This window comes from Polypterus senegalus, chromosome 15, assembly GCF_016835505.1.
Source record: "Polypterus senegalus isolate Bchr_013 chromosome 15, ASM1683550v1, whole genome shotgun sequence".
Lineage (NCBI taxonomy): Eukaryota > Metazoa > Chordata > Cladistia > Polypteriformes > Polypteridae > Polypterus > Polypterus senegalus.
The window spans coordinates 81,492,105-81,513,916 of record NC_053168.1 but is presented as its reverse complement, the minus strand read 5'-3'; the positions used below and the strand labels follow the sequence as shown (position 1 = coordinate 81,513,916).

At 40.9% G+C, this 21,812-nt stretch overlaps 1 protein-coding gene and 1 long non-coding RNA gene across 2 annotated transcripts in view; one reads left to right on the top strand and one right to left on the bottom strand.

Moving 5' to 3' along the window:
- The window catches only part of LOC120516040, a 38,154-nt gene extending 16,927 nt beyond the window's left edge, over positions 1-21,227 (bottom strand). The window contains exons 1-2 of the long non-coding RNA XR_005630760.1: positions 21,155-21,227; positions 7,991-8,034 (exon numbers count right to left, since the gene is read on the bottom strand). This is a non-coding gene — a long non-coding RNA (uncharacterized LOC120516040). The remainder of the gene's footprint in view (positions 1-7,990; positions 8,035-21,154) is intronic.
- On the top strand, positions 3,292-4,822 carry LOC120516039 (myoglobin-like). The gene is made up of 3 exons (XM_039737475.1): positions 3,292-3,464; positions 3,982-4,195; positions 4,609-4,822. The coding sequence occupies exons 1-3, from the start codon at positions 3,370-3,372 to the stop codon at positions 4,723-4,725; spliced, it is 426 nt and encodes a 141-aa protein (XP_039593409.1). The 5' UTR covers positions 3,292-3,369; the 3' UTR covers positions 4,726-4,822.
- Positions 21,228-21,812: the final 585 nt, after the last annotated feature.

The window sequence follows — 21,812 nt, the reverse complement described above, 5'->3', positions numbered from 1 at the left end:
CTGCTGTGCCCACAGAGTGAGCCTGCAATGGCATTTTTGTACATTGGACCCCTGGGGAACAGCACTCATAATATCAGTCAATTCTGACAGGGTTCTTTGAACCATTACTGTCTGGTTCCTGTGTGCAAGCTAATTCTGCAACCATCTACACATAACACCCTCACCTCCCGCTTCTTTGAATTTGATTCCTCTCATTTAGCACCTTAAAAAAATGATTTCTGACTGTCAAGATTAATGATATCATATGTTCGACTTTGATTACATCTTTTTGTTGCTTCCTCATATAATTCCAGCATGTTAGTAAAATATGACCTCTCTCTTCTGAGCCCTCATTGACTGTTCAATCAACCTCATGTTTTTGCCATGTGCTGCTTAATCTTTTGTTTAATAGTTCCTTCCATTAATTTACACATTATGCGTGTTAAACTTACTGCTCAATACTTGCTTGGATCTGCCTTTTCATATAATGGGATAATGTTTGCCATTTTCCAGTCGATGGCAATTTCACCAATTCTCAGTGACTTCCTAAAAATATGTGTCAAGGGTTTAATATATTTACTCGCTAACCTCCTTAAGAACTTGAGGGTAGAAATGATCTATTCCCGGTGAGTTGTTTGATTTCTGACTATTTATTCCAAACAGTACAACTCCATCTGCAATTTCCAAACCCCTCAGTACCTTCTAAGAAGCTCCTTTAAACATGGGGATGTTTTCAACTTCATTCAATGTGAAGACCTCCAGAAATATGAGTTTAGAGCATCTGCCATTTCACTGTCTATATTTTTATTCCCGTTTACTATTCCTAATGCATTTCACCTCCTCCTTGAATGTTCATTTACTACCACAATACTGAAGAATCTCTTTTGGTCCTCTTTCACCTCATCTGCTGCTTTATTCTCTAACTGCTTTTTTCCTTCCCTAATGTGCTTCTTAATGGTTGCCCTCATGTTTTATGTGCCTTATGATTCAAATTGGGGTTCTCGGTCTTATTTGCCATATACAGATTTTTTTTTTCACTTTGCATGTTCTTTGTCTACTCTTTTTCAAACCACTGTGCAGCTTTTTTTTTAAATCCATATATGTATCTACCTGTCATGCATTATATGTAAAATGTTTTTAAATCTGTTCCTCTGCTCCTCAGCTGACTCCACACTTAAAAGCTTATCCCAATCTGTTCTCATAGACTTTGCCACATCTGCTCAAAATCTATCCTTCTAAATTTAACCACAACTGTTTAACTCTTTGCATCTGTGGTCTTCCAAAACACTGAGAATTGTATGATGAAGTGGTCACTTCACCCTAGTGATTCAATCCCCTCTACATCCTTAATTCTATCTTTATTATTACAAAATACTAAATGAAAACATGTACCCCACACACGTTGGTACTTTAACAAACTGTATTACAAAACAATCAATGATCATTTTTAAAAACTCCTGTTCTGCTGCTCTGCTATTCTCAAGGTTAGGCCAATTAATATTCGGGTAGATAAAGTAACCTATAAATGTAATATCCCCCTATAAACTTGCTTTTTTAATATCACTAAAACATTGAGAATTAAAATTGCTGTCTGCATTGGGTGGTATATAACACTCTCCTAAAACATGACCTCTATCCCTAATACTTCCTAGACGAAGCCAGATGTCCCCACTAAGATGGTGCCCATCTTCTAATTGAAGAGGACTTGTATTTAAATTCTGGCTGACATAAACATCAACCTCACCTCCATTTGTGTTCTGTCTCTCCTTCCTAAACATTCTGTTTTCCTCTGTGATGTACCCATCCCCATCTTTTTTATTTAAACAGGTATCTGTTTGCTAAAATATCAAATATGCAAATCCAACTCACTAGTTTAAAGTTTCATACTTCCAGAATTAAGGCAAGTCATTTTCATCTGTTATATATTTTACTTTTGCACTTACAATTTAGGTTATAGGGCGGCACGGTGGCGCTGCTGCCTCGCAGTTAGGAGACCTGGGTTCGCTTCCCGGGTCCTCCCTGCGTGGAGTTTGCATGTTCTCCCGTGTCTGCGTGGGTTTCCTCCGGGCGCTCCGGTTTCCTCCCACAATCCAAAGACATGCAGGTTAGGTGGATTGGCGATTCTACATTGGCCCTAGTGTGTGCTTGGTGTGTGATGGGTGTGTTTGTGTGTGTCCTGCGGTGGGTTGGCACCCTGCCCTGGATTGGTTCCTGCCTTGTGCCCTGTGTTGGCTGGGATTGGCTCCGGCAGACCCCCGTGACCCTATTCGGATTCGGCGGGTTAGAAAATGGATGGATGGATTTAGGTTATAATTTATGTTGAGTGCACATTTTTATTTTTACAGTACTATTTGTTCCATCACGTACAGTTTTAATCCTGGCCTGTCGTAGATTCCCTGTCCGCAAACCATTCCCTAGTTTAAACAATCCTTGACTAACCTACTCAGACATCTCCCCAATACTTTGGCGCCTCTCTGGTTCTGATTAATGTCTACTAGTGATGATGCTAGGGGGTCTGACACAGCCTTTCAGCATTCATTGTCCTTTGCCAATTTTTCTGTTCCACTCATCGTCAATATTATGTTACAAATATAGGAGCAAACGTTACAGAAAAGAGGAAATAAGAGGAAGATGACAAACGATTAAAGACAAAAAATACAAAAAGAGATGAAGAAGAGAAAAAGCTAATTAAACAGTTGGAGGTAAAATAATTAATGGATTGTGAAAGTGTTTGAAATCAAACTATGAAACTATGGATGTGAACATTTCAAAAGCACCAAGCCATAAATCTTACAGACATGTGAAAGCAGTCAAAAGAGAAGGATTTTATATCTGCTTTTCTGCAAAGTAGACTTTGGGGTATTCTTACATTCAGGATAATATTTTTGAGTAACTGCAATTCCGAGTTAAAAATAATGCACAAGTAAAATAAAAATATAAATAAAATCAGTTGGATATAATTAACAGTTTTAAGTGCTAGGAAAGGGAAGAAAAGTTCAATTAAAAGGGGTCTTCAATTGAAAGCCTTAATCTGTAATTAAGAACTGAGAATTAAATTAAAACTGGCAGCTAATCAGATTTCCTTGACTGTGTGAGGTTTTAATTCCATGTACAATATCAAAACATACACTTAACTGTTAAGAATACTCTTGAGGTATTTATTTTCACCTGAATGGAAATCACATTTATCAGACCTTCTTTTAAATAGACGGGCCCGTGTGAGTCTCGGCGCTTCAATCAGCGGCTTCTCCAGCTGGCAGGGCGCACGTGCTCAGGGGGCGGAGTCGCCGTCGGTTCTTAAAGAGGACGGGCGGAGGTAGGCAATCAGCTGGCTGTGTTTTGTGTTGTTAACGGAGTTTCAGCAGCATTCATTTGTTTGTCTTCCTCACGATGTCCGCTTGTGTTGAAGATTATAAAACGGTGCTCAGTTTATGGGGTCCAGTGGAGGCTAATCCTAAATACTATGGGGAGATTATTTTTCAACGGTTCGTTTTTTCCTTGCGTTTTACGAATTTCTCTAATTGTTTTATGTTGGAAATGTTTCTCTATATTAACTTTAAAGTGTTAAATATTTGCTGGTTTGTGGCTAAATTCTTTAATGTTGCCTTCTTTATTCAGTTGCCCAGTATTAGTATTAAATGGGCATAGCGTGAGTGCAGTGATTTAATAGTTCCGTTGGTGGTTGCTCATGATCTCAAACACTTCGTGTGACGTTTTATTTCTCCTACTGCATAAACCCTTTGCTGTTTTGAATAGTTTGACTTTTAATAGCCTAGTTTACTGTTCGAAGTGCAATGTAGCCCATGGCTGAACCTTTTGAGTTAGACTAAACAGACTTCTTAAACTTGAATTGCTTACTGTTGTCTTCTGTGTATCGCTGTGGGTGTTTTTTTGTTGTGTGTGGTTTTTTTTTGGGGCTATTTTGGCATTTAACTTGAGTTGCCAATGATATTGCAGGTCAATAGTTTTTTTTCTTGCTTTCTCCTCCATCTATATCCTCAGCTTGTTTGAGACCCATCCAGATGCTCAGAAGCTGTTCCCCAAGTTTGCTGGCCTTTCCAAAGAGCAGCTGGAGAACAATCCTGACTTCCAGGCCCATGGGGAAATTGCTGTCTCCACGCTGACAGAATTTGTGCAACATCAAAAGGCAGACCAGTCATTTGTGAAGGAGCTGGCACAACGTCGTGAGGTTTGGTTTCAGAAGATGAACTTTTCGGTAATTGCTGGATATAAAGGCTTGATCTGATGGCATTGCTCAGTAGAATGTTGTGGTGGTGGGTTTGGTGTTTTGTATGATGATTTTATTTCTGGAAGTTAATTTGGAGAAGCCCTTTTCTGTAGTATTGATGACAGACTGGCTCTTGCATCAAGCTTTTCTGGTTGCACAATTGGTTTGTCTTCACAATTGCATAACACTTTCATATTGGACCAAGCACAGGCATCGATCCTTAAAGGAACACCTGTCCCAAATGCTACTGGATGGTGCCTACAGGGTTTTTCTATAACTATCTTCAGGGTATTAAGAGTCACTAAATGGGATTTTAGTGCCTACATATCTTCCATAACTTTGTTCTAAGCCTCATTAGCCTAGCAACTATAAAAATGAGTAATTGTAATTTTCCTTTTCAGATCTTTAGTGAAATCATTGTCATGGTAGCAGCAGAGAAGATTGATGGGTTTGGAACTGATGCTCAAACAGCCCTGAAGAATGTGCTGAAGGCGTTTCAGACTGCCATGGGAGCTTGATATGATGAGCTAAGATTTGATCAATGCTGTTTTGTGCAAGCTGCCTTGATAGGATGGTGTTTGAGCTCCTGTATGAATAAAACTACTTCAAAAAGAAGGGCTGCTTGGGTGTTTCTATTTTGACTATCTGATTCTATAGGCTGTATAGTCTGGTTTTCTAGGGAGTTTATAAACTACACCTGTTGTCTTTAAGACCAGGATTTCTACCCGCTATTGTTCCTCAATATAGTAGACCCTTTGGGCTGGGATTCAATGCGTAAATGCCTGACTGTAAGTAACTAATTCATAGTGTAGACTGCATGATCTCTACTGAGAGGTCCTTTCTGGCTTTGGTTTGAGAACTTCAGTGAAGTGGTTTTGCCACTCAACCAACTGTCCCCTCCACCCTGAACTAATGGATAAGCTGGGTCTGATGTAACCATAGTTTGCATTAGAATTTAAAATCAAAAGGAAAGGGCAATGTGGTGTTTGAGGCAGTAACCTTTACATTCTCCAGAATGTGTCCAACTCCCCTTGTTGGAGTGAATGTGGGTTTATTTTCCCTCCCCCTCTTCCTCCTGCTCAATATTTGCTGTCCAGCCTTTGGGTGGAAGATTTTAATTTTGACATGATTTGTCTAGAATCTACAGTGAAACCTACCTTGGCTTGGTGCTTCACCTAGGGCAATGAGCATTTGACTAAATGTTACCAAGATCTATACTGGAACAGTTACTCTTGCCTAGTAGTGGATTAGCTTTATAGGACAACTAAAGGCCCTTGCCATGGGCCTGTTGGAGCCAATAATGGGGCAGAAAGGTATGGGTTAACAAGTGGATGTGACTGATTTAGTAGGGTGGTGAGCATTACAGGAGTAAACTGTCTTAATCCTGCTTTTTAGAAAAATGTACCCTGGCAGGTAGTGCAAAGTACTGTAGGTGTTGTGTTCAACCTTTTGCAGCATGGATAGTATGAGTAGATATTGTGATCATGGGTGTTGGGAGCCAGGTACCATTGGAAAGCCATGGTTCTAAATTGCAGTAAAAAAAAAAAACCCTTGCACTGTACTCTTAATTTCAATGTTCACTATCTGTAGTGAAAACCTCCATGAACTAAAGCTGTTTGTAAATGCATATCATTGGTTTGCATATGAACTACATTGATTTGTGAGTCTATCACTGGTTCCAGTGAATTTGGTATTGTACTGTAGGAGAAACCAACAGTACATTAGTTCAAGCAGAAAAGCAACCTGTTACCCACATAAAACCAGTATAAGATGTGCAGGAAATCAATATAGTGTATACACAAATCTATTGTTCGACCAGTACAGAATGCAAGCAAAATATAGTACATACACAAACTAAAACCATGAAAGCGTAAACTGATGCAGTTCAATCACAAACCAATAACAAATGTACTGAAACATACTCCAGCAAATCAATATAGTTCATATACAAACGAGTGGTATGTATATACAAATTGATATAGTCTGCGTAAAAACAGATAATACAGTGGTGTGAAAAACTATTTGCCCCCTTCCTGGTTTCATATTGTTTTGCATGTTTGTCACACAATGTTTCTGATCATCAAACACATTTAACCATTAGTCAAATATAACACATGTAAACACAAAATGCAGTTTTTAAATGATGGTTTTTATTATTTAGGGAGAAAAAAAATCCAAACCCTACATGGCCCTGTGTGGAAAAAGTAATTGCCCCCTGACCCTAATAACTGGTTAGGCCACCCTTAGCAGCAATAACTGCAATCAAGCATTTGCGATAACTTGCAATGAGTCTTTTACAGCGCTCTGGAGGAATTTTGGCCCACTCATCTTTGCAGAATTGTTGTAATTCAGCTTTATTTGAGGGTTTTCTAGCATGAACCGCCTTTTTAAGGTCATGCCATAGCATCTCAATTGGATTCAGGTCAGGACATTGACTTGGCCACTCCAAAGTCTTCATTTTGTTTTTCTTCAGCCATTCAGAGGTGGATTTGCTGGTGTGTTTTGGGTCATTGTCCTGTTGCAGCACCCAAGATCGCTTCAGCTTGAGTTGACGAACAGTTGGCCGGACATTCTCCTTCAGGATTTTTTGGTAGACAGTAGAATTCATGGTTCCATCTATCACCGCAAGCCTTCCAGGTCCTGAAGCAGCAAAACAACCCCAGACCATCACACTACCACCACCATATTTTACTGTTGGTATGATGTTCTTTTTCTGAAATGCTGTGTTCCTTTTACGCCAGATGTAACGGGACATTTGCCTTCCAAAAAGTTGAACTTTTGTCTCATCAGTCCACAAGGTATTTTCCCAAAAGTCTTGGCAATCATTGAGATGTTTCTTAGCAAAATTGAGATGAGCCCTAATGTTCTTTTAGCTTAACAGTGGTTTGCGTCTTGGAAATCTGCCATGCAGGCCGTTTTTGCCCAGTCTCTTTCTTATGGTGGAGTCGTGAACACTGACCTTAATTGAGGCAAGTGAGGCCTGCAGTTCTTTAGACGTTGTCCTGGGGTCTTTGTGACCTCTCGGATGAGTCGTCTCTCGCTCTAGGGGTAATTTTGGTCGGCCGCCACTCCTGGGAAGGTTCACCACTGTTCCATGTTTTTGCCATTTGTGGATAATGGCTCTCACTGTGGTTCGCTGGAGTCCCAAAGCTTTAGAAATGGCTTTATAACCTTTACCAGACTGATAGATCTCAATTACTTCTGTTCTCATTTGTTCCTGAATTTCTTTGGATCTTGGCATGATGTCTAGCTTTTGAGGTGCTTTTGGTCTACTTCTCTGTGTCAGGCAGCTCCTATTTAAGTGATTTCTTGATTGAAACAGGTGTGGCAGTAATCAGGCCTGGGGTGGCTACGGAAATTGAACTCAGGTGTGATACACCACAGTTAGGTTATTTTTTAACAAGGGGGCAATTACTTTTTCACACAGGGCCATGTAGGTTTGGATTTTTTTTCTCCCTAAATAATAAAACCATCATTTAAAAACTGCATTTTGTGTTTACTTGTGTTATATTTGACTAATGGTTAAATGTGTTTGATGATCAGAAACATTTTGTGTGACAAACATTCAAAAGAATAAGAAATCAGGAAGGGGGCAAATAGTTTTTCACACCACTGTATATGGACAAGAACCAGTATAGTTCATATGAATGTAAGCAGCATTTAAACCATGCAAACCGATTGTAAATATTCTCAAATCAATAGTGTTCACATGTCAACCAATAGATTATGCACAAAAATATACATTTTTGGCCTGATTGACTCCTCATAAAATTAGTCACTCACCAGTGTTTTCTTGTTATTGAATAGGTCTTCTTAGTGTTCTGAACCTGTAGTGAGGGAAGAAGCATTACAAATTGAAATGAACAGTTCTTATCCACCAGATACGTGTATTTTAAAAATCATATCTCTTTTTTCATCCACATTATCCTATGCGAGGTGCTGCTGAAGAAAACATAACCACCACAAGCCAGCAGCTCTCTTCTTCTTTTGGCTGTTCCAGTTAGGGGTTGCCACAGCGGATCATTTTCTTCCATACCTTTCTGTCCTCTGCATCGTGCTCTGTTACACCCATCACCTGCATGTCCTCTCTCACCACATCCATAAACCTTCTCTTCGGTCTTCCTCTTTTCCTCTTCCCTGGCAGCTCTATCCTTGGCATCCTTCTCCCGATATACTCCGCATCTCTCATCTGCACATGTCCTAACCAATGCAATCTCGCCTCTCTGACTTTGTCTGCCAACCATCTAACTTGAGCTGACTCTCTAATGCACTCATTTCAAATTCTGCCCATCCTCGTCACACCCAAAGCAAATATTAGCATCTTTAACTCTGCCACCTCCTTACTCTGTACTGTTGATCCCAAGTATTTAAACTCATCCACCTTCACCAACTCTACTCCTTGCATCCTCACCATTCAACTGACCTCCCTCTCATTTACACACATATATTCTGTCTTGTTCCTACTGACCTTCATTCCTCTCCTCTCTAGAGTATATCTCTACCTCTCCAGGGTCTCCTCAACCTGCTCCCTAATATTGCTACAGATCACAATGTCATCAGCAAACATCATAGTCCATTGGGATACCTGTCTAATCTCACCTGTCAACCTGTCCATCACCATTGCAAATAAGAAAGGGCTCAGAGCCGATCCCTGATGTAATCCCACCTCCACCTTGAATGCATCTGTCACTCCTACCGCAGACCTCACCACAGTCACATTTCCCTCGTACATATCCTGTACAACTCTTACATACTTCTCTGCCACTCCTGACTTCCTCATACAATACCACAACTCCTCTCGAGGAACCCTGTCATATGCTTTCTCCAGGCCCACAAAAACACAATGCAACTCCTCCTGGCCTTCTCTATACTTCTTCATCAACACCCTCAGAGCAAACATTCCATCTGTGGTGCTCTTTCTTGGCATGAAACCATACTGCTGCTCACTAATCATCACCTTACTTCTTAACCTAGCTTCCACTACTCTTTCCCATAACTTCATCCTGTGGCTCATCAATTTTATCCCACTGTAGTTACTACAGTCCTGCACATCCCCCTTATTCTTAAATATCGGCACTAGTACACTTCTTCTCCAGTCCTTAGGCATCCTCTCACTTTCTAAGATTCCATTAAACAATCTGGTTGAAAATTTCACTGTCATCTCTCTTAAACACCTCCATGCTTCCACAGGTATGTCATCTGGACCAACGGCTTTTCCATTCTTCATCCTCTTCATAGCTGTCCTTACTTCCTCCTTGCTAATCTGTTGCACTTCCTGATTCACTATCTCCACATCATCCAACCTCTTCTCTCTCTCGTTCTCTTCATTCATAAGCCTCTCAAAGTACTGTTTCCATCTGCTCAACACACTCTCCTCGCTTGTGAGTACGTTTCCATCTTTATTCTTTATCACCCTAATCTGCTGCAAATCTTTCCCAGCTCGGTCCCTCTGTCTCGCCAATCAGTACAGGTCCTTTTCTCCCTCTTTAGTGTCCAACCTCTCATACAACTCATCATATGCTTTTTCTTTAGCCTTCACCACCTCTCTCTTAACCTTGCGCGTTATCTCCTTGTACTCTTCTCTACTTTCTGCATCTCTCTGACTATCCCACTTCTTCTTTACCATCCTATTCTTCTGCATACTCTCCTGTACTTCCCCATTCCACCACCAGGTTTCGTTTTCCTCCTTCCTCTGTCCAGATGTCACACCAAGCACACTTCTTGCTGTCACCCTTACTACATCTGCTGTAGTTTCCCCAACTGTCTGGTAATTCTTCACTACCACCCAGTGCCTGTCTCACCTTCTCCCAAAATTCAACCTTGCAGTCTTCCTTTATCATCTTCCACCATTTGATCCTTGGCTCTGCTCTCAGTCTCTTCCTCTTCTTGATCTCCAACTTCAATTTACAGACCACCTATGCTGCTTACAGTAACTACACCTTCCCCTGCCACTACTTTGCAGTCTTCACTCTCCTTCAGATTGACTCTTCTGCATAGGATGTAATCTACTTGTGTGCATCTTCCTCCACTCTTGTACATCACCCTTTTGTTCCTCCCTCTTCTTAAAATATGTATTCACCATAGCCATGTCCATCCTTTTGGCAAAATCCACTATCCTCTGACCTTCTTCATTCCTCTCCTTGACACCATACCTACCCATCACCTCCTTGTCTCCTCTGTTCCCTTCACCAATATGTCCATTGAAATCCGTTCCAATCACCACTTTCTGTCACTTGGGTACACTGTTCATCACTTCATCCAACTCGCTCCAAAAATCTTCTTTCTCATCCATTGCACACCCAACTTGCGGGGCATATGCACTAACAACATTCATCATCACACCTCCAATTTCCAGCTTCATAATCACTACTCTGTCTGACACTCTTTTTCACCTCCAGAACACTCTTGACATACTGTTTCTTCAGAATAACCTCTACTCCAGAAATTTCTCCTATCCACATCATGATAGAACAATTTGAATCCATCTCCGATCCACCTGGCCTTACTCCCCTTCCATTAGACTCTTCCATGCACAATATATCAACCTTCCTTCTCTCTATCATATCAGCTAACTCTCTCCCCTTACCTGTCATACTGCCAACATTCAAAGTTTCTACCCTTAGTTCCACTCTCTTTACATTCCTCCTCTCCTCATGGCTCCGAACACATCTCCCCTTTCTTCTTCATCGGCCAACAGTAGCCCAATATCCGCCAGCACCCTGTTGACTAACAGTACTGGTGGGGTTTGCTGTTAACCCGGGGCTTAACCGATCCAATATGGAAATTTGTATTGTTGTCTGCCTACAGATTTGGCAAAATTTTACACTGGATGCCCTTCCTGACATAACCCTCCCCATTTATCCGGGCTTGGAACTGGCATGAAGAAACACACTGATTTGTGCATCCTCTGTGGCTGGGTTAACAACAACAACAATTGTCTTAATTACAAAAAGAATCTGAGCACATCTCAGCAGTGTTAGTGTCATTACATTGGTTACCTGTGTCGTTAGAATTGACGTTAAAATATGACATATAAAGCCTTAAATTCTCTTTGATCCATCCTATACTCCGCAGTGTCTGCTGCCTGCATTTTCAGATGTACCCTCAAATCTAATACGTGTCTACTGATTATTCCAAGAGACAAGTGTGTAAAGTTTTCAGGCGGTAGCCTTTTGCAGTTTTACACCAAGAATAATCTGGATTATTTTGCCAAAAGTGACACCAAGATAATGCTAAAATCCCACTTTATTTGACTGTTTTGTACCTGCATTTGAGTTCTACCTTTAAGTAGATATGCATAGAGTGTGTGAATCTGCAAACTTCATTAATCTTTACAGTTCTATTTCCTTTTCCAGGCCTTCTGGGGTGGTATTTTTTGCCAACAGCATCTAACTAAAGACTTGTGCATCAACCTATGGTTTTGAATGAATTTGGGTGCCCCATCCTGCCATGAGACCCACTGCACTGAAGCCTGAAAACCAACAACTTAAGAATGTTTCTGTTGTGTAGAATGACCAATGACGGCTGGGTGGTCTTCTGGCACACCTTGAACCCCTGTAATTTTTCACCCCTTGTTTTCTCCCACTAAACTGGACTTTATTGTTTCTGTTCATCTGAACTTTTCATCAGACCATTACTGTTGTTTAAAAAAGCAATACTACATTTAAGGTCTTATGTGAAATGATACAGAAATGTTTGTGTGAACTGTAAAGATTTTGATCTTCTTTTTCTGGGGAAAAACATAATGCTAAGAAGACTAAAACCTGCCACCTATTGTGGGTTGTGTATAATGTCCATCTCTTTCTCTACAAGTACCCAGTGCAAAGTGATGAACCTCTTAGACCACCAATTGTTCAACTCCATCCACACCCAGGCCTGTCCAGTTGTATCCTCCTTATTGTTTCAGAGTGATCTGTTCAAGTGCGTTTTAGCTCTACTGGCTGTGTTTTATCACTCCATGTACTCAGTCAGTTTGTAGTGTAGTATGTAGTCCTTGTGGGTTTGTAGTTAACAGTGTCTGAATTGTCTGCTATTCTGTAATGTGTACTCTGTGTCATCTGTCGTTTCCTGTTTGGGTCTCTAAGTTAGTAATACCTTGCTCTTCTATTTGTTTGATCGCAGTTTATGGTATGAGATTATTTGCGAGTGGAATTCATCTGTGATTTGTGTGTTCTGGTATTAATTTATGTGTATAATGCATTGTCTGTTTCTAATTCTGTAATTGTATATGCATCCATGATGATAATCTTTTCTTCGTTTCATGTATTGCTTCATCTTACCTGTTTTGGTGGTTGGGGCTTGGAGGGGCCCTTGAAACAGAAGAACATTATGGGTCTAGTGGTCAGGCCCACCACTCTAAGGGATTATTCATTGCAGTTGCTGTACTTTGACCCGTGCTTCTCTCAGTGCCACCATTCAAGGGAGCCTGCAGGTATCTTTTAAAACAAGAGCCCCTACTAAACTCACAAATGCTGTCATTTTAATTTCTTCTTTTTGTGCACTTATATAAAATTTCCTTTTTTCTTGTTTCAGATGTCATTGAGGTTGTGTGCTTACAGGTGCCTCTTGGGCCTTTTTACACCACCTCTGTGGTGTTGGAAAGGATGAGGTTTTGTCTTCGATTACTCTCTATATAATGATGAAGTACACAAATGTAAATAACGCAATATTAAAGTATAACAGGATATAAAATACATAGCAAAGTATGGAGGAATGGAGTCTTGGAAAGCTTACTGAGAATCTGCATGTCATGTGTGTTTTTTTCCTGGGAGCTTTTTGATGCCAAAATTGTTGTGTTTCCTTAAATTATGTTTTCAGATGTCTGCAGAAAAATGCACTTTTACTGGGACAGGAGTCCCCCTAAGAGGAAGAATTGGAGCAGTGACAGAGAGTTCAGTGCCATACTAAATGAGCCCAATGGAGCCTTCTCCACGAGCACAACTTTCATTTTATACTGGACAGTTCAAATATCCAAGAGCCACTGGAGTAATGCTAGGATGTGTTTCCTATCAAAATGGCTTTGGAGAAACAACCCTTGGAAATGCTCAAGTCTTGGGCAGGAGTTGGAGTAAGGGAGAACTGAGTGTCTGACTGGATGGAGAGCATTTCTAGTGGCTGCTTGAGTGGTAGGTGGAAAAATAACTAAGGTTAAATGGTTTCACAACATAAATGTCAGATAATGGTGTGTTAAGTGGATTTCTTACTAGTAACACAAACTGTCTTACAATAAAGAAGGGGATAGAATAATCAACACCCTGGTATATGCAGGGCAGAACAATAAGGAGTATCCAGAATCCCAATGTTTCTTTGGACTCATTTCAGCAAACTTGGGTTTACCTGGCCATGCATCTTTAATTTCAAAAACAGAAAAATGGACTAAACTTGTAACAATATGCCAGGGTGAAATCCAGGAATACTGGTGTGTGGAATGAGGAAAAGCCAAAGGAAACTTTAGCTGCATGTGTACCCCAATAATTGGAGAGGATGAGATGCAAGTGCCAAATAAGCCATGCTGCTGTTCATGGTGCTCTTGATTTTGGAAATAATTCTCTGGAACCAAACTGCAGTGCTGACAATGTACAGATGCAGGTGCCACCTCCAGCTGGAGGCATCCTTAAAATAGTCATTGCTGGTGCAGTCATGAAGAGACACTCCTCTCTTTCTGTTCAAGGTACTACCGGTTATGGCAATTAATGCTGGCAGAAGAGCTTCAGACCCCTTTCGATGAGGTAAAAATCCAAAACCATTAACAGCTTTCAATTTGTAAGGACAATTCATGTTTGCTAAGTAATCCTTTCCTAAAATTCAAAATGTTTAGAGGGTAAAGAGCCACATGGCCTGCGCCAACATCAAAGCTGGAAGAGGAAATATTAGGAAATAGTGAATTCTATCAGTTTAAATGTGGAGAGGTGGTACAAAATACAGTTAGTGAGCCACACCATTCCGAACTGTTCTATTCATTTAGCACAAGGGTTGCTGGATTTAAGAGATTGAGGATCATTCAACATGCAGTACCTCGAGCTGTGTGATGGCAAGCTATACGCAGAAGGTGACTCGAATGGTACAGACTGCCAGCCTGCCACATATGGCTACAAAACTCCAAGTGCAAGGTAAGAAGTCACTGCTGCTTTCGTGCAGTTAGGAAAGGCAAACATGACTGTATGTAGACATTTCCAATAAATACCTAACTAGGGTATTTATGCTGGGATTCTGTGTGAGAATTAATTGAGAAAAGCCCTGAGACTCATGACTCTGTCAAGTTGTATGGGCTAATGATGGGTGAGGTTGAAACCTAAACAAAGCCTCAAAGATTTGGAAAATCAATTTCTAGAAAGTCTAACACGGTGTTCATGATGCAGAAGAAGCAACTGCTCCACGCTGTTCCCACAGAAGAGCTACTGTTGCCCAAATTGCTGAGATAAAGATGTCAGAGCACACGATGTGTCACAGCAATCAAATTCACAATGCTGACCCCTATCTATACCAAAGTGCCTATAATAGGCACTTGAGTGTCAAAACTGGACCATCGAGCAGTGGTGGCAGGTGACCTGGGGCCTCATGTATAACGCCGTGCGTAGAACTCGCACTATAACATGGCGTAAGCACAAAAGCCGAAATGTGCTTACGCACAGAAAAATCCAGATGCAGGAATCTGTGCGTACTTCAACTTCCACGTTCTTCCGTTACATAAATCCCGATCAGCGTGAAAACTAACGCTCGTGCACACGCATTATGTAACGCCCCAAATCCTCCCAGAATTACGCCTCTTTGAATATGCAAATCAATATAAATCGCCCTTAAGCGCAGCCTTCTGTGAAAAGACAATGGGAAAAGCACGGGGGAAAATATAAGAATTTCAGCGAATACCAAGTGGAGGCAAATGAAAAACATACTATTTGTTCAAATAAACCGTGGTATAATCAACAAAAGGAAGTTGATCGAGTGACATAGCGTGTTGGAGAAACTTGAAAGCTCACATTCACAAATCGCACAGTGCCGGAAATAAAAAAGAAGTCACATATCAAAGTCGCCGTGAAAAGCCGAGTTGTAAGCCCACTGTCTGAGTGTCATATGAAAGCTTATTAGGTTACAGAGAAAAAAGGGACACAGTGAGGAAAAAGCACAAAATGTCAACTTCAATCTCGACATTTCCACTTTAATCACGTAGTTTATTTTGTCATTAAAGTAGAACATCATAAACTTAATCTTAAAATCGTTTAATCAACCAGTTTCTCAAATCACATCGTAATTAAAGTAGCACGTTAAATGCTTTGTTTTGTATTTGATCTTCTATGTGCTCTATGTGTGTGAATCACTACTTGTTTTTTAAACCGGCTCTTTTCCTCCAACTGGACACAGAGTCCATTACATTCATGATATTACAGCTCTCTGAATAACTAAAATACTGAGATGTCATTTTCATGATGATAGGAGCTAAAGCACGTTATTAAACATGTGTTTCACTTTGATGAAATCATTTATTGCAGCAGTACAATCAGGGGCGGCTCTAGGCTTGTGGTGGCACTGGGCAGAGGAAGAATCGGTGGCTCCTTCGCCCGCCCGTCAGTAAGGTAGCTTATGCACAGTGGATGGCTGCATAGCCGCCTCGTGCTCATGACACAAGCATTTAACTTTTGCCGAAATTTGTCGGTGTTTTTAGCTGTGTTGTTATTTTCTCTTTCTGTTTTATATGCAATATATATTGGCGTAGCCGTCACTGCAGTCAGTGCTTTTCTTTCCCCAAGTAACCGATCGCCATACAATCAGCTCTGTAATAGACGTTAAGCCATCTGTAAGCTTAGCGCCGATTCTTTAAAACGTTTAAAGAACATTGAAATATCTTCGTAGTACATGTTTAATTATTCTATCCTCAACGACACTCCCAGTGAAGAATATAGATTATTTAAATGAAGTTAAAGTTTTATCTGTATAATTTAATAAACATATTTTGCTGAATTTCACCTTATACATGATATCGTTTCTGTTTCTGAACCGCGAGGTCCGTACAGGAAAGGCTTTAAAACATTTTGCAGTGGCTGAGACAGCGTGTCCTTGAAGCTGTATACCGATAATTCCCTTTCCGATCAGCTGCTGCTGTGATTCACACTCAGATACAGTGATATAAATACTCTGAGTGGTGCAGTGAGAGAAATATTGAAAAAGATGATCTGCTGTGGCAACTCCTAACAAGAGGAGCTGAAAGAAGAAGAAGAAGAAGAAGAAGTGAGAGTAACAACGCTAAAGCAGTTATGGTATTTGGAATACTATGGCTGTTCCCTCTACCATTATATTGTTACAAGTTAATTACAATCAGATGTATTACACTAATAAACAATATGCAGTTAGTTTCAGTGTATTTATAAAGCCGCGTCAGGAAAATAAGGTGTAACCACACAGGAACAGTAGCACTGCTTTGACGCTGGGTGCCGCCAGTCTGCAAAACCGAGTGGAGAACTTGCGTACGACAAGGTATGAGGTACCGTGGAAAAGTGCGTGGATTTACGCCAAGTGTAGGTTTTATACATCGGGATTTGAACGTTGAAGAGTTCTCACGCAACGTTCTGTGCGTACGCACCGTTTATACATGAGGCCCCAGGTCTAATGAATCATTTTCTTTTGGATCATGTGTACAGCTCCTGCCAGAGCAATTGTATTGCTTATCAATTCTCTTCCGGAGTCTTCACCTCCTGTGCCAGTCTGTTGTAGCTTCTAAACATCTGCCCAGGTGATTGTATGACTCCCTCTCATGCTGTTCCCGTGCCACCTGTTCCACCCGGTGCTGGTCTTGCTCCATATTGGCAAACTCAGTTACGATTAAATTCTTCCTCTCCTCTCTGCTGACTCTAGACCACCAGCATTTAACCTGAAATGCATTGATCTGCTTATAGCTGCGTGTGATGTAGAGTATCTCATGCAGATTATTATTGTTTTACCAGCTGAAGTGTGCTCGACCGACTTGTTTGACTTTATTTAGTTGTACGTTTAATAGACTCTACATACTTTCCCAGTTTCATTTGCATATACACTGTGTGCACAATTATTAGGCAAGTTGTATTTTTGAAGATTAATTTTAATATGGAACAAACACAGTGCTATCAGTCAATCCAAAATGTTAATAAACCTGAATGTTTCACAACGGAAATGTGAGTGTGAACATCATCAGGGGAATACATATGTGTGCACAATTATTAGGCAACTATTAGTGTGCAGATTTATTATGCAACTAAAGGAAAAATGAAAATTTTCCCATCTCACTTGTTTATTTTCATCTATTATAGTGAGAATAATAAACAAACACCTCAAAATTTACAAATAAACATCTCTGACATTTCAAAAAAAATAAATCAATCAATCAATGACCAATATAGCCACCCTTCTTTCCAATAACAGTCATAAGCCTTTCCATTCATGGAGTCTGTCAGTTTCTTGATCTGTTGACGATCAGCTTTTTGTGGAGCAGTGACTACAGCCTCCCAGACACTCTTCAGAGAGGTGTATTGTTTTTCATCCCCGTAAATCTAGCGTTTAGGAAGTGCCCACAAGATCTCGATAGGGTTTAGGTCAGATGAGGAAGGGGGGCCATGTCATTATTCCTTCATCTTTAAGGCCTTTACTGGCTGGCCACGCAGTGGAGAACTTCGATGCAAGTGATGGAGCATTGGCCTGCATAAAAATCATGGTCTGTTTCCTGTATCACTGTTTGAAGAAAGTGTCTTCGAAAAACTGGCAGTAGGTTTTGGAGTTGATTTTGAGTTCATCTTCAATGCAAAAAGGTCCAACTAGCTCATCTTTAAAAATACCAGCTCATACCAGTACCCCACCTCCACGTTGGAGTGGAGCTCTGTGCCCATTACTGATCCACAGGTCCATCCATCTGGTCCATCAAGAGTCACTCTCATCTCATCGGTCCATAAAACCTTTGAAAAACATCTGTCTTCAGATATTTCTTGGCCCAGTTTTGACGTTTCAACTTATGTTTCTTGTTCAGTGGTGGTTGGGTTTCAGCCCTCCTTACCTTGGCCATGTCTTTGAGCACTGAACACCTTGTACTTCTGGGCACTCCAGGTAGGTTGCAGCTCTGGAATATGAAAGTACTGGAGGATAATGGGTTCCTGGTAGCTTCACGTTGATTCTTCTCAAATCTTTGGCAGCTAATTTGCGTCTTTTGTTCTCAACACGTTTCTTGCGACCCTGTTGACTATTTGCAACAAAATGTTTGATGGTTCTGTGATCACACACCAATATCTTAGCAATTCCAAAGTGCTGCATCCTCTGAAAGACTTTTTACAATTTTTGACTTTTCAGAGTCAGTTAAATCTCTTTTTTGGCCCATTTTGCCTGAGGAAAACTAGCTGCCTAATAATTCTGCACACCTTAATATAGGGTGTTGATCTCCTTAGGCCACACCTTCCCTCATTACACAAATACACATCACCTGACGTACTTAAATCCAATAAGCATTCAAGTTAATACAGCTTGGAGTTGGAATATACGCATTAAAAATGATGATATGGTCAAAATACTCACTTGCCTAATAATTGTGCACACAGTGTATATTGGCGTAGCCGTCACTGCAGTCAGTGCTTTTCTTTCCCCAAGTAACCGATCGCCATACAATCAGCTCTGTAATAGACGTTAAGCCATCTGTAAGCTTAGCGCCGATTCTTCAAAACGTTTAAAGAACATTGAAATATCTTCGTAGTACATGTTTAATTATTCTATCCTTAACGACACTCCCAGTGAAGAATATAGATTATTTAAATGAAGTTAAAGTTTTATCTGTATAATTTAATAAACATATTTTGCTGAATTTCACCTTATAAATGATATCGTTTCTGTTTCTGAACCGCGAGGTCCGTACAGGAAAGGCTTTAAAACATTTTGCAGTGGCTGAGACAGCGTGTCCTTGAAGCTGTATACCGATAATTCCCTTTCCGATCAGCTGCTGCTGTGATTCACACTCAGATACAGTGATATAAATACTCTGAGTGGTGCAGTGAGAGAAATATTGAAAAAGATGATCTGCTGTGGCAACTCCTAACAAGAGGAGCTGAAAGAAGAAGAAGAAGAAGAAGTGAGAGTAACAATGCTAAAGCAGTTATGGTATTTGGAATACTATGGCTGTTCCCTCTACCATTATATTGTTACAAGTTAATTACAATCAGATGCATTACACTAATAAACAATATGCGGTTAGTTTCGGTGTATTTATAAAGCCGCGTCAGGAAAATAAGGTGTAACCACACAGTAACAGTAGCACTGCTTTGACGCTGGGTGCCGCCAGTCTGCAAAACAGAGCGGAGAACTTGCGTACGACAAGGTATGAGGTACCGTGGAAAAGTGCGTGGATTTACGCCAAGTGTAGGTTTTATACATCGCGATTTGAACGTGGAAAAGTTCTTACGCAACGTTTCTGTGCGTACGCACCGTTTATACATGAGGCCCCAGAAGACTGATCGGCGACTGGCGCTTCATTTGCCGAATCTGCACATGGTGCGCAAGGGGACAACCATGCTGCATTCCATACTTTACCGTCAACAAGTACGTAGCTGCTTTCTCCAGTTTTGTCAATTATCGGCGTGGGATTACTGTAATGTGGCAATTGTTTAGCCACAAGGGTAGGCATTTTTATTCGCACTGTGGCTCCCTTTGCAAGTAACGGGACACGAGCTCCTCTTCTATCATCCGCGTATTTCTTCATCTTATTCTGTTTAGCAACAACTCGTTGAACTAGACAATGCAAGCATAAGACAACAGATGTTGACAAAGGCGTTACGTTCAGTTTGAACTGCTTCATGGACGCAAGATGCGTACCAAAGGGCGAAATACCCGTTGTTGCATGTGGTGTAGCTCTAAAGATATGAAGAAATTCCCTAATGGATGATTTCCAGGGCTTTTGCTGTAAATGAAGCGTCTGTACCGTTTCTTTGAGCACTCGATTAAATCTTTCAATTGCTCCATTAGACCGAGGGTGATAATTTGCAGATCTAGTGTGCTGAATGTCCCTCTCCTTTAAGAATGTGATCAGCATAGAGGATGTGAACGGAGGACCATTATCAGATACCAAGCATTGAGGGTTGCCATGGCGACTGAATAGATATAAAAAAAAAAAAAAAGCAACTACAGCTGAATCAGTAATTTGGGACGTAAAACCAACTTCAGACCATTTTGAATAATAGTCAATTAGTGTGGATGCAAAGCGACAGTCTGCAGGTGCGATTTCAAAAACGGCCCTATCACATCAATGGCAACTTTCTGCCATGGCCCGTCTGGCCAAGGTACGGGCTGTAACGGCGCGGCACACACCTTTGCGGTCTTATCATTGGATTGGCAAGGCTGACAGGACTTGATTGCTGTCGTGACAAGATGCATTTTCGGCCACCAGTACAGGTCGCGGAGCCTCCGTTTTGTATGGAGAATTCCTTGATGACCCTCGTGTGCTAGGTCCACAATTACCTGTCGCAATTTAACTGGCACAACTAAGCGATCCGATGCTCTGAATAAAAAATCTTTAACAGACAGTTTGTGCCGTATGCAAAATACGGTACAAGCTCATTTGGTACAAGTGAAATATTTGCAGGCCATCCAGAATGAATGCGATCCCGTACGGCACGCAGTTCTGGGCATGATGCAGAAGCAGCTTCGAATTCTGCATGGCTTACTGCCTTCATGGCCGAGGACAGATGGGCAACATACTCCGGCTCTAATTCAGATGGCACATTTGGAGCAGATATAGGGAGTCAAGATAGGCAGTCCGCAGTTGAATTTTGCGTTCACGGGTGGAATAATTAAAGCAAAGGAGACGTGCCGACCATCGGGCAATATGCAAACCAGCTCTCCCCATACGTTTTGTAGTAAGAAGTGTTGTGATGACCTGGGGCCTCATGCATAACGCCGTGAATAAAATTTGCACTATAACATGAAGCACAAAAGCCAAAATGTACTTACGCATAGAAAAAATCCACATGCTTAAATCTGTGCGTACTCCAACTTCCGCGTTCTTCCGCTCCATAACTCCCAGTCAGCGTGAAAAGTAATGCCTGTGCACGTGCGTGCTGCCCCACCCAAACTCCTCCCAGAATTACGCCTCTGAATATGCAAAACAGTATAAATAGCCCTTAAGCTCAGCGTTCGGTGAAAAGACAATTGGAAAAGCACGAGGGAAAATAAGAATTTCAGCAAATACCAAGTGAAGGCAATTGAAAACATACTATTTGTTGATTTAAACAGTGGAATAAACAACAAAAGGATGTTGATCGAGTGACATTGCGTGTCGGAGAAACTTGAAAGCTCAAGTTCAAAGTCACAGTGCCAAAATAAAAAAGTCACATATCAAAGTCGCTGTGAAAAGGCGAGTTGTAGCCCACCGCCTGAGCTTATTAGGGTACAGACAAATAGGCACACAGTGGGGGGAAAAAGCACAAAATGTCAACTTTAATCACGTAGTTGATTTTGTCATTAGAAGTAGATTATAAACTTTATCTTAAATTCATTACATTTACTAGTTTCTTAAATCCCATCGTAACTAAAGTAGCACATTAAATGCTTTGTTTTGTATTTGATCTTCAATGGGCTCTGTGTGTGAATCACTATGTGCTTCTGTTCT

Coding starts and splice junctions, on each gene's coding strand:
- LOC120516039 (XM_039737475.1), top strand. CDS start 3,370: ATGTCCGCTTGTGTTGAAGATTATAAAACGGTGCTCAGTTTATGGGGT. Junction 3,465..3,981: donor GGGGAGATTATTTTTCAACG/GTTCGTTTTTTC, acceptor CTATATCCTCAG/CTTGTTTGAGACCCATCCAG. Junction 4,196..4,608: donor TTCAGAAGATGAACTTTTCG/GTAATTGCTGGA, acceptor TTTCCTTTTCAG/ATCTTTAGTGAAATCATTGT.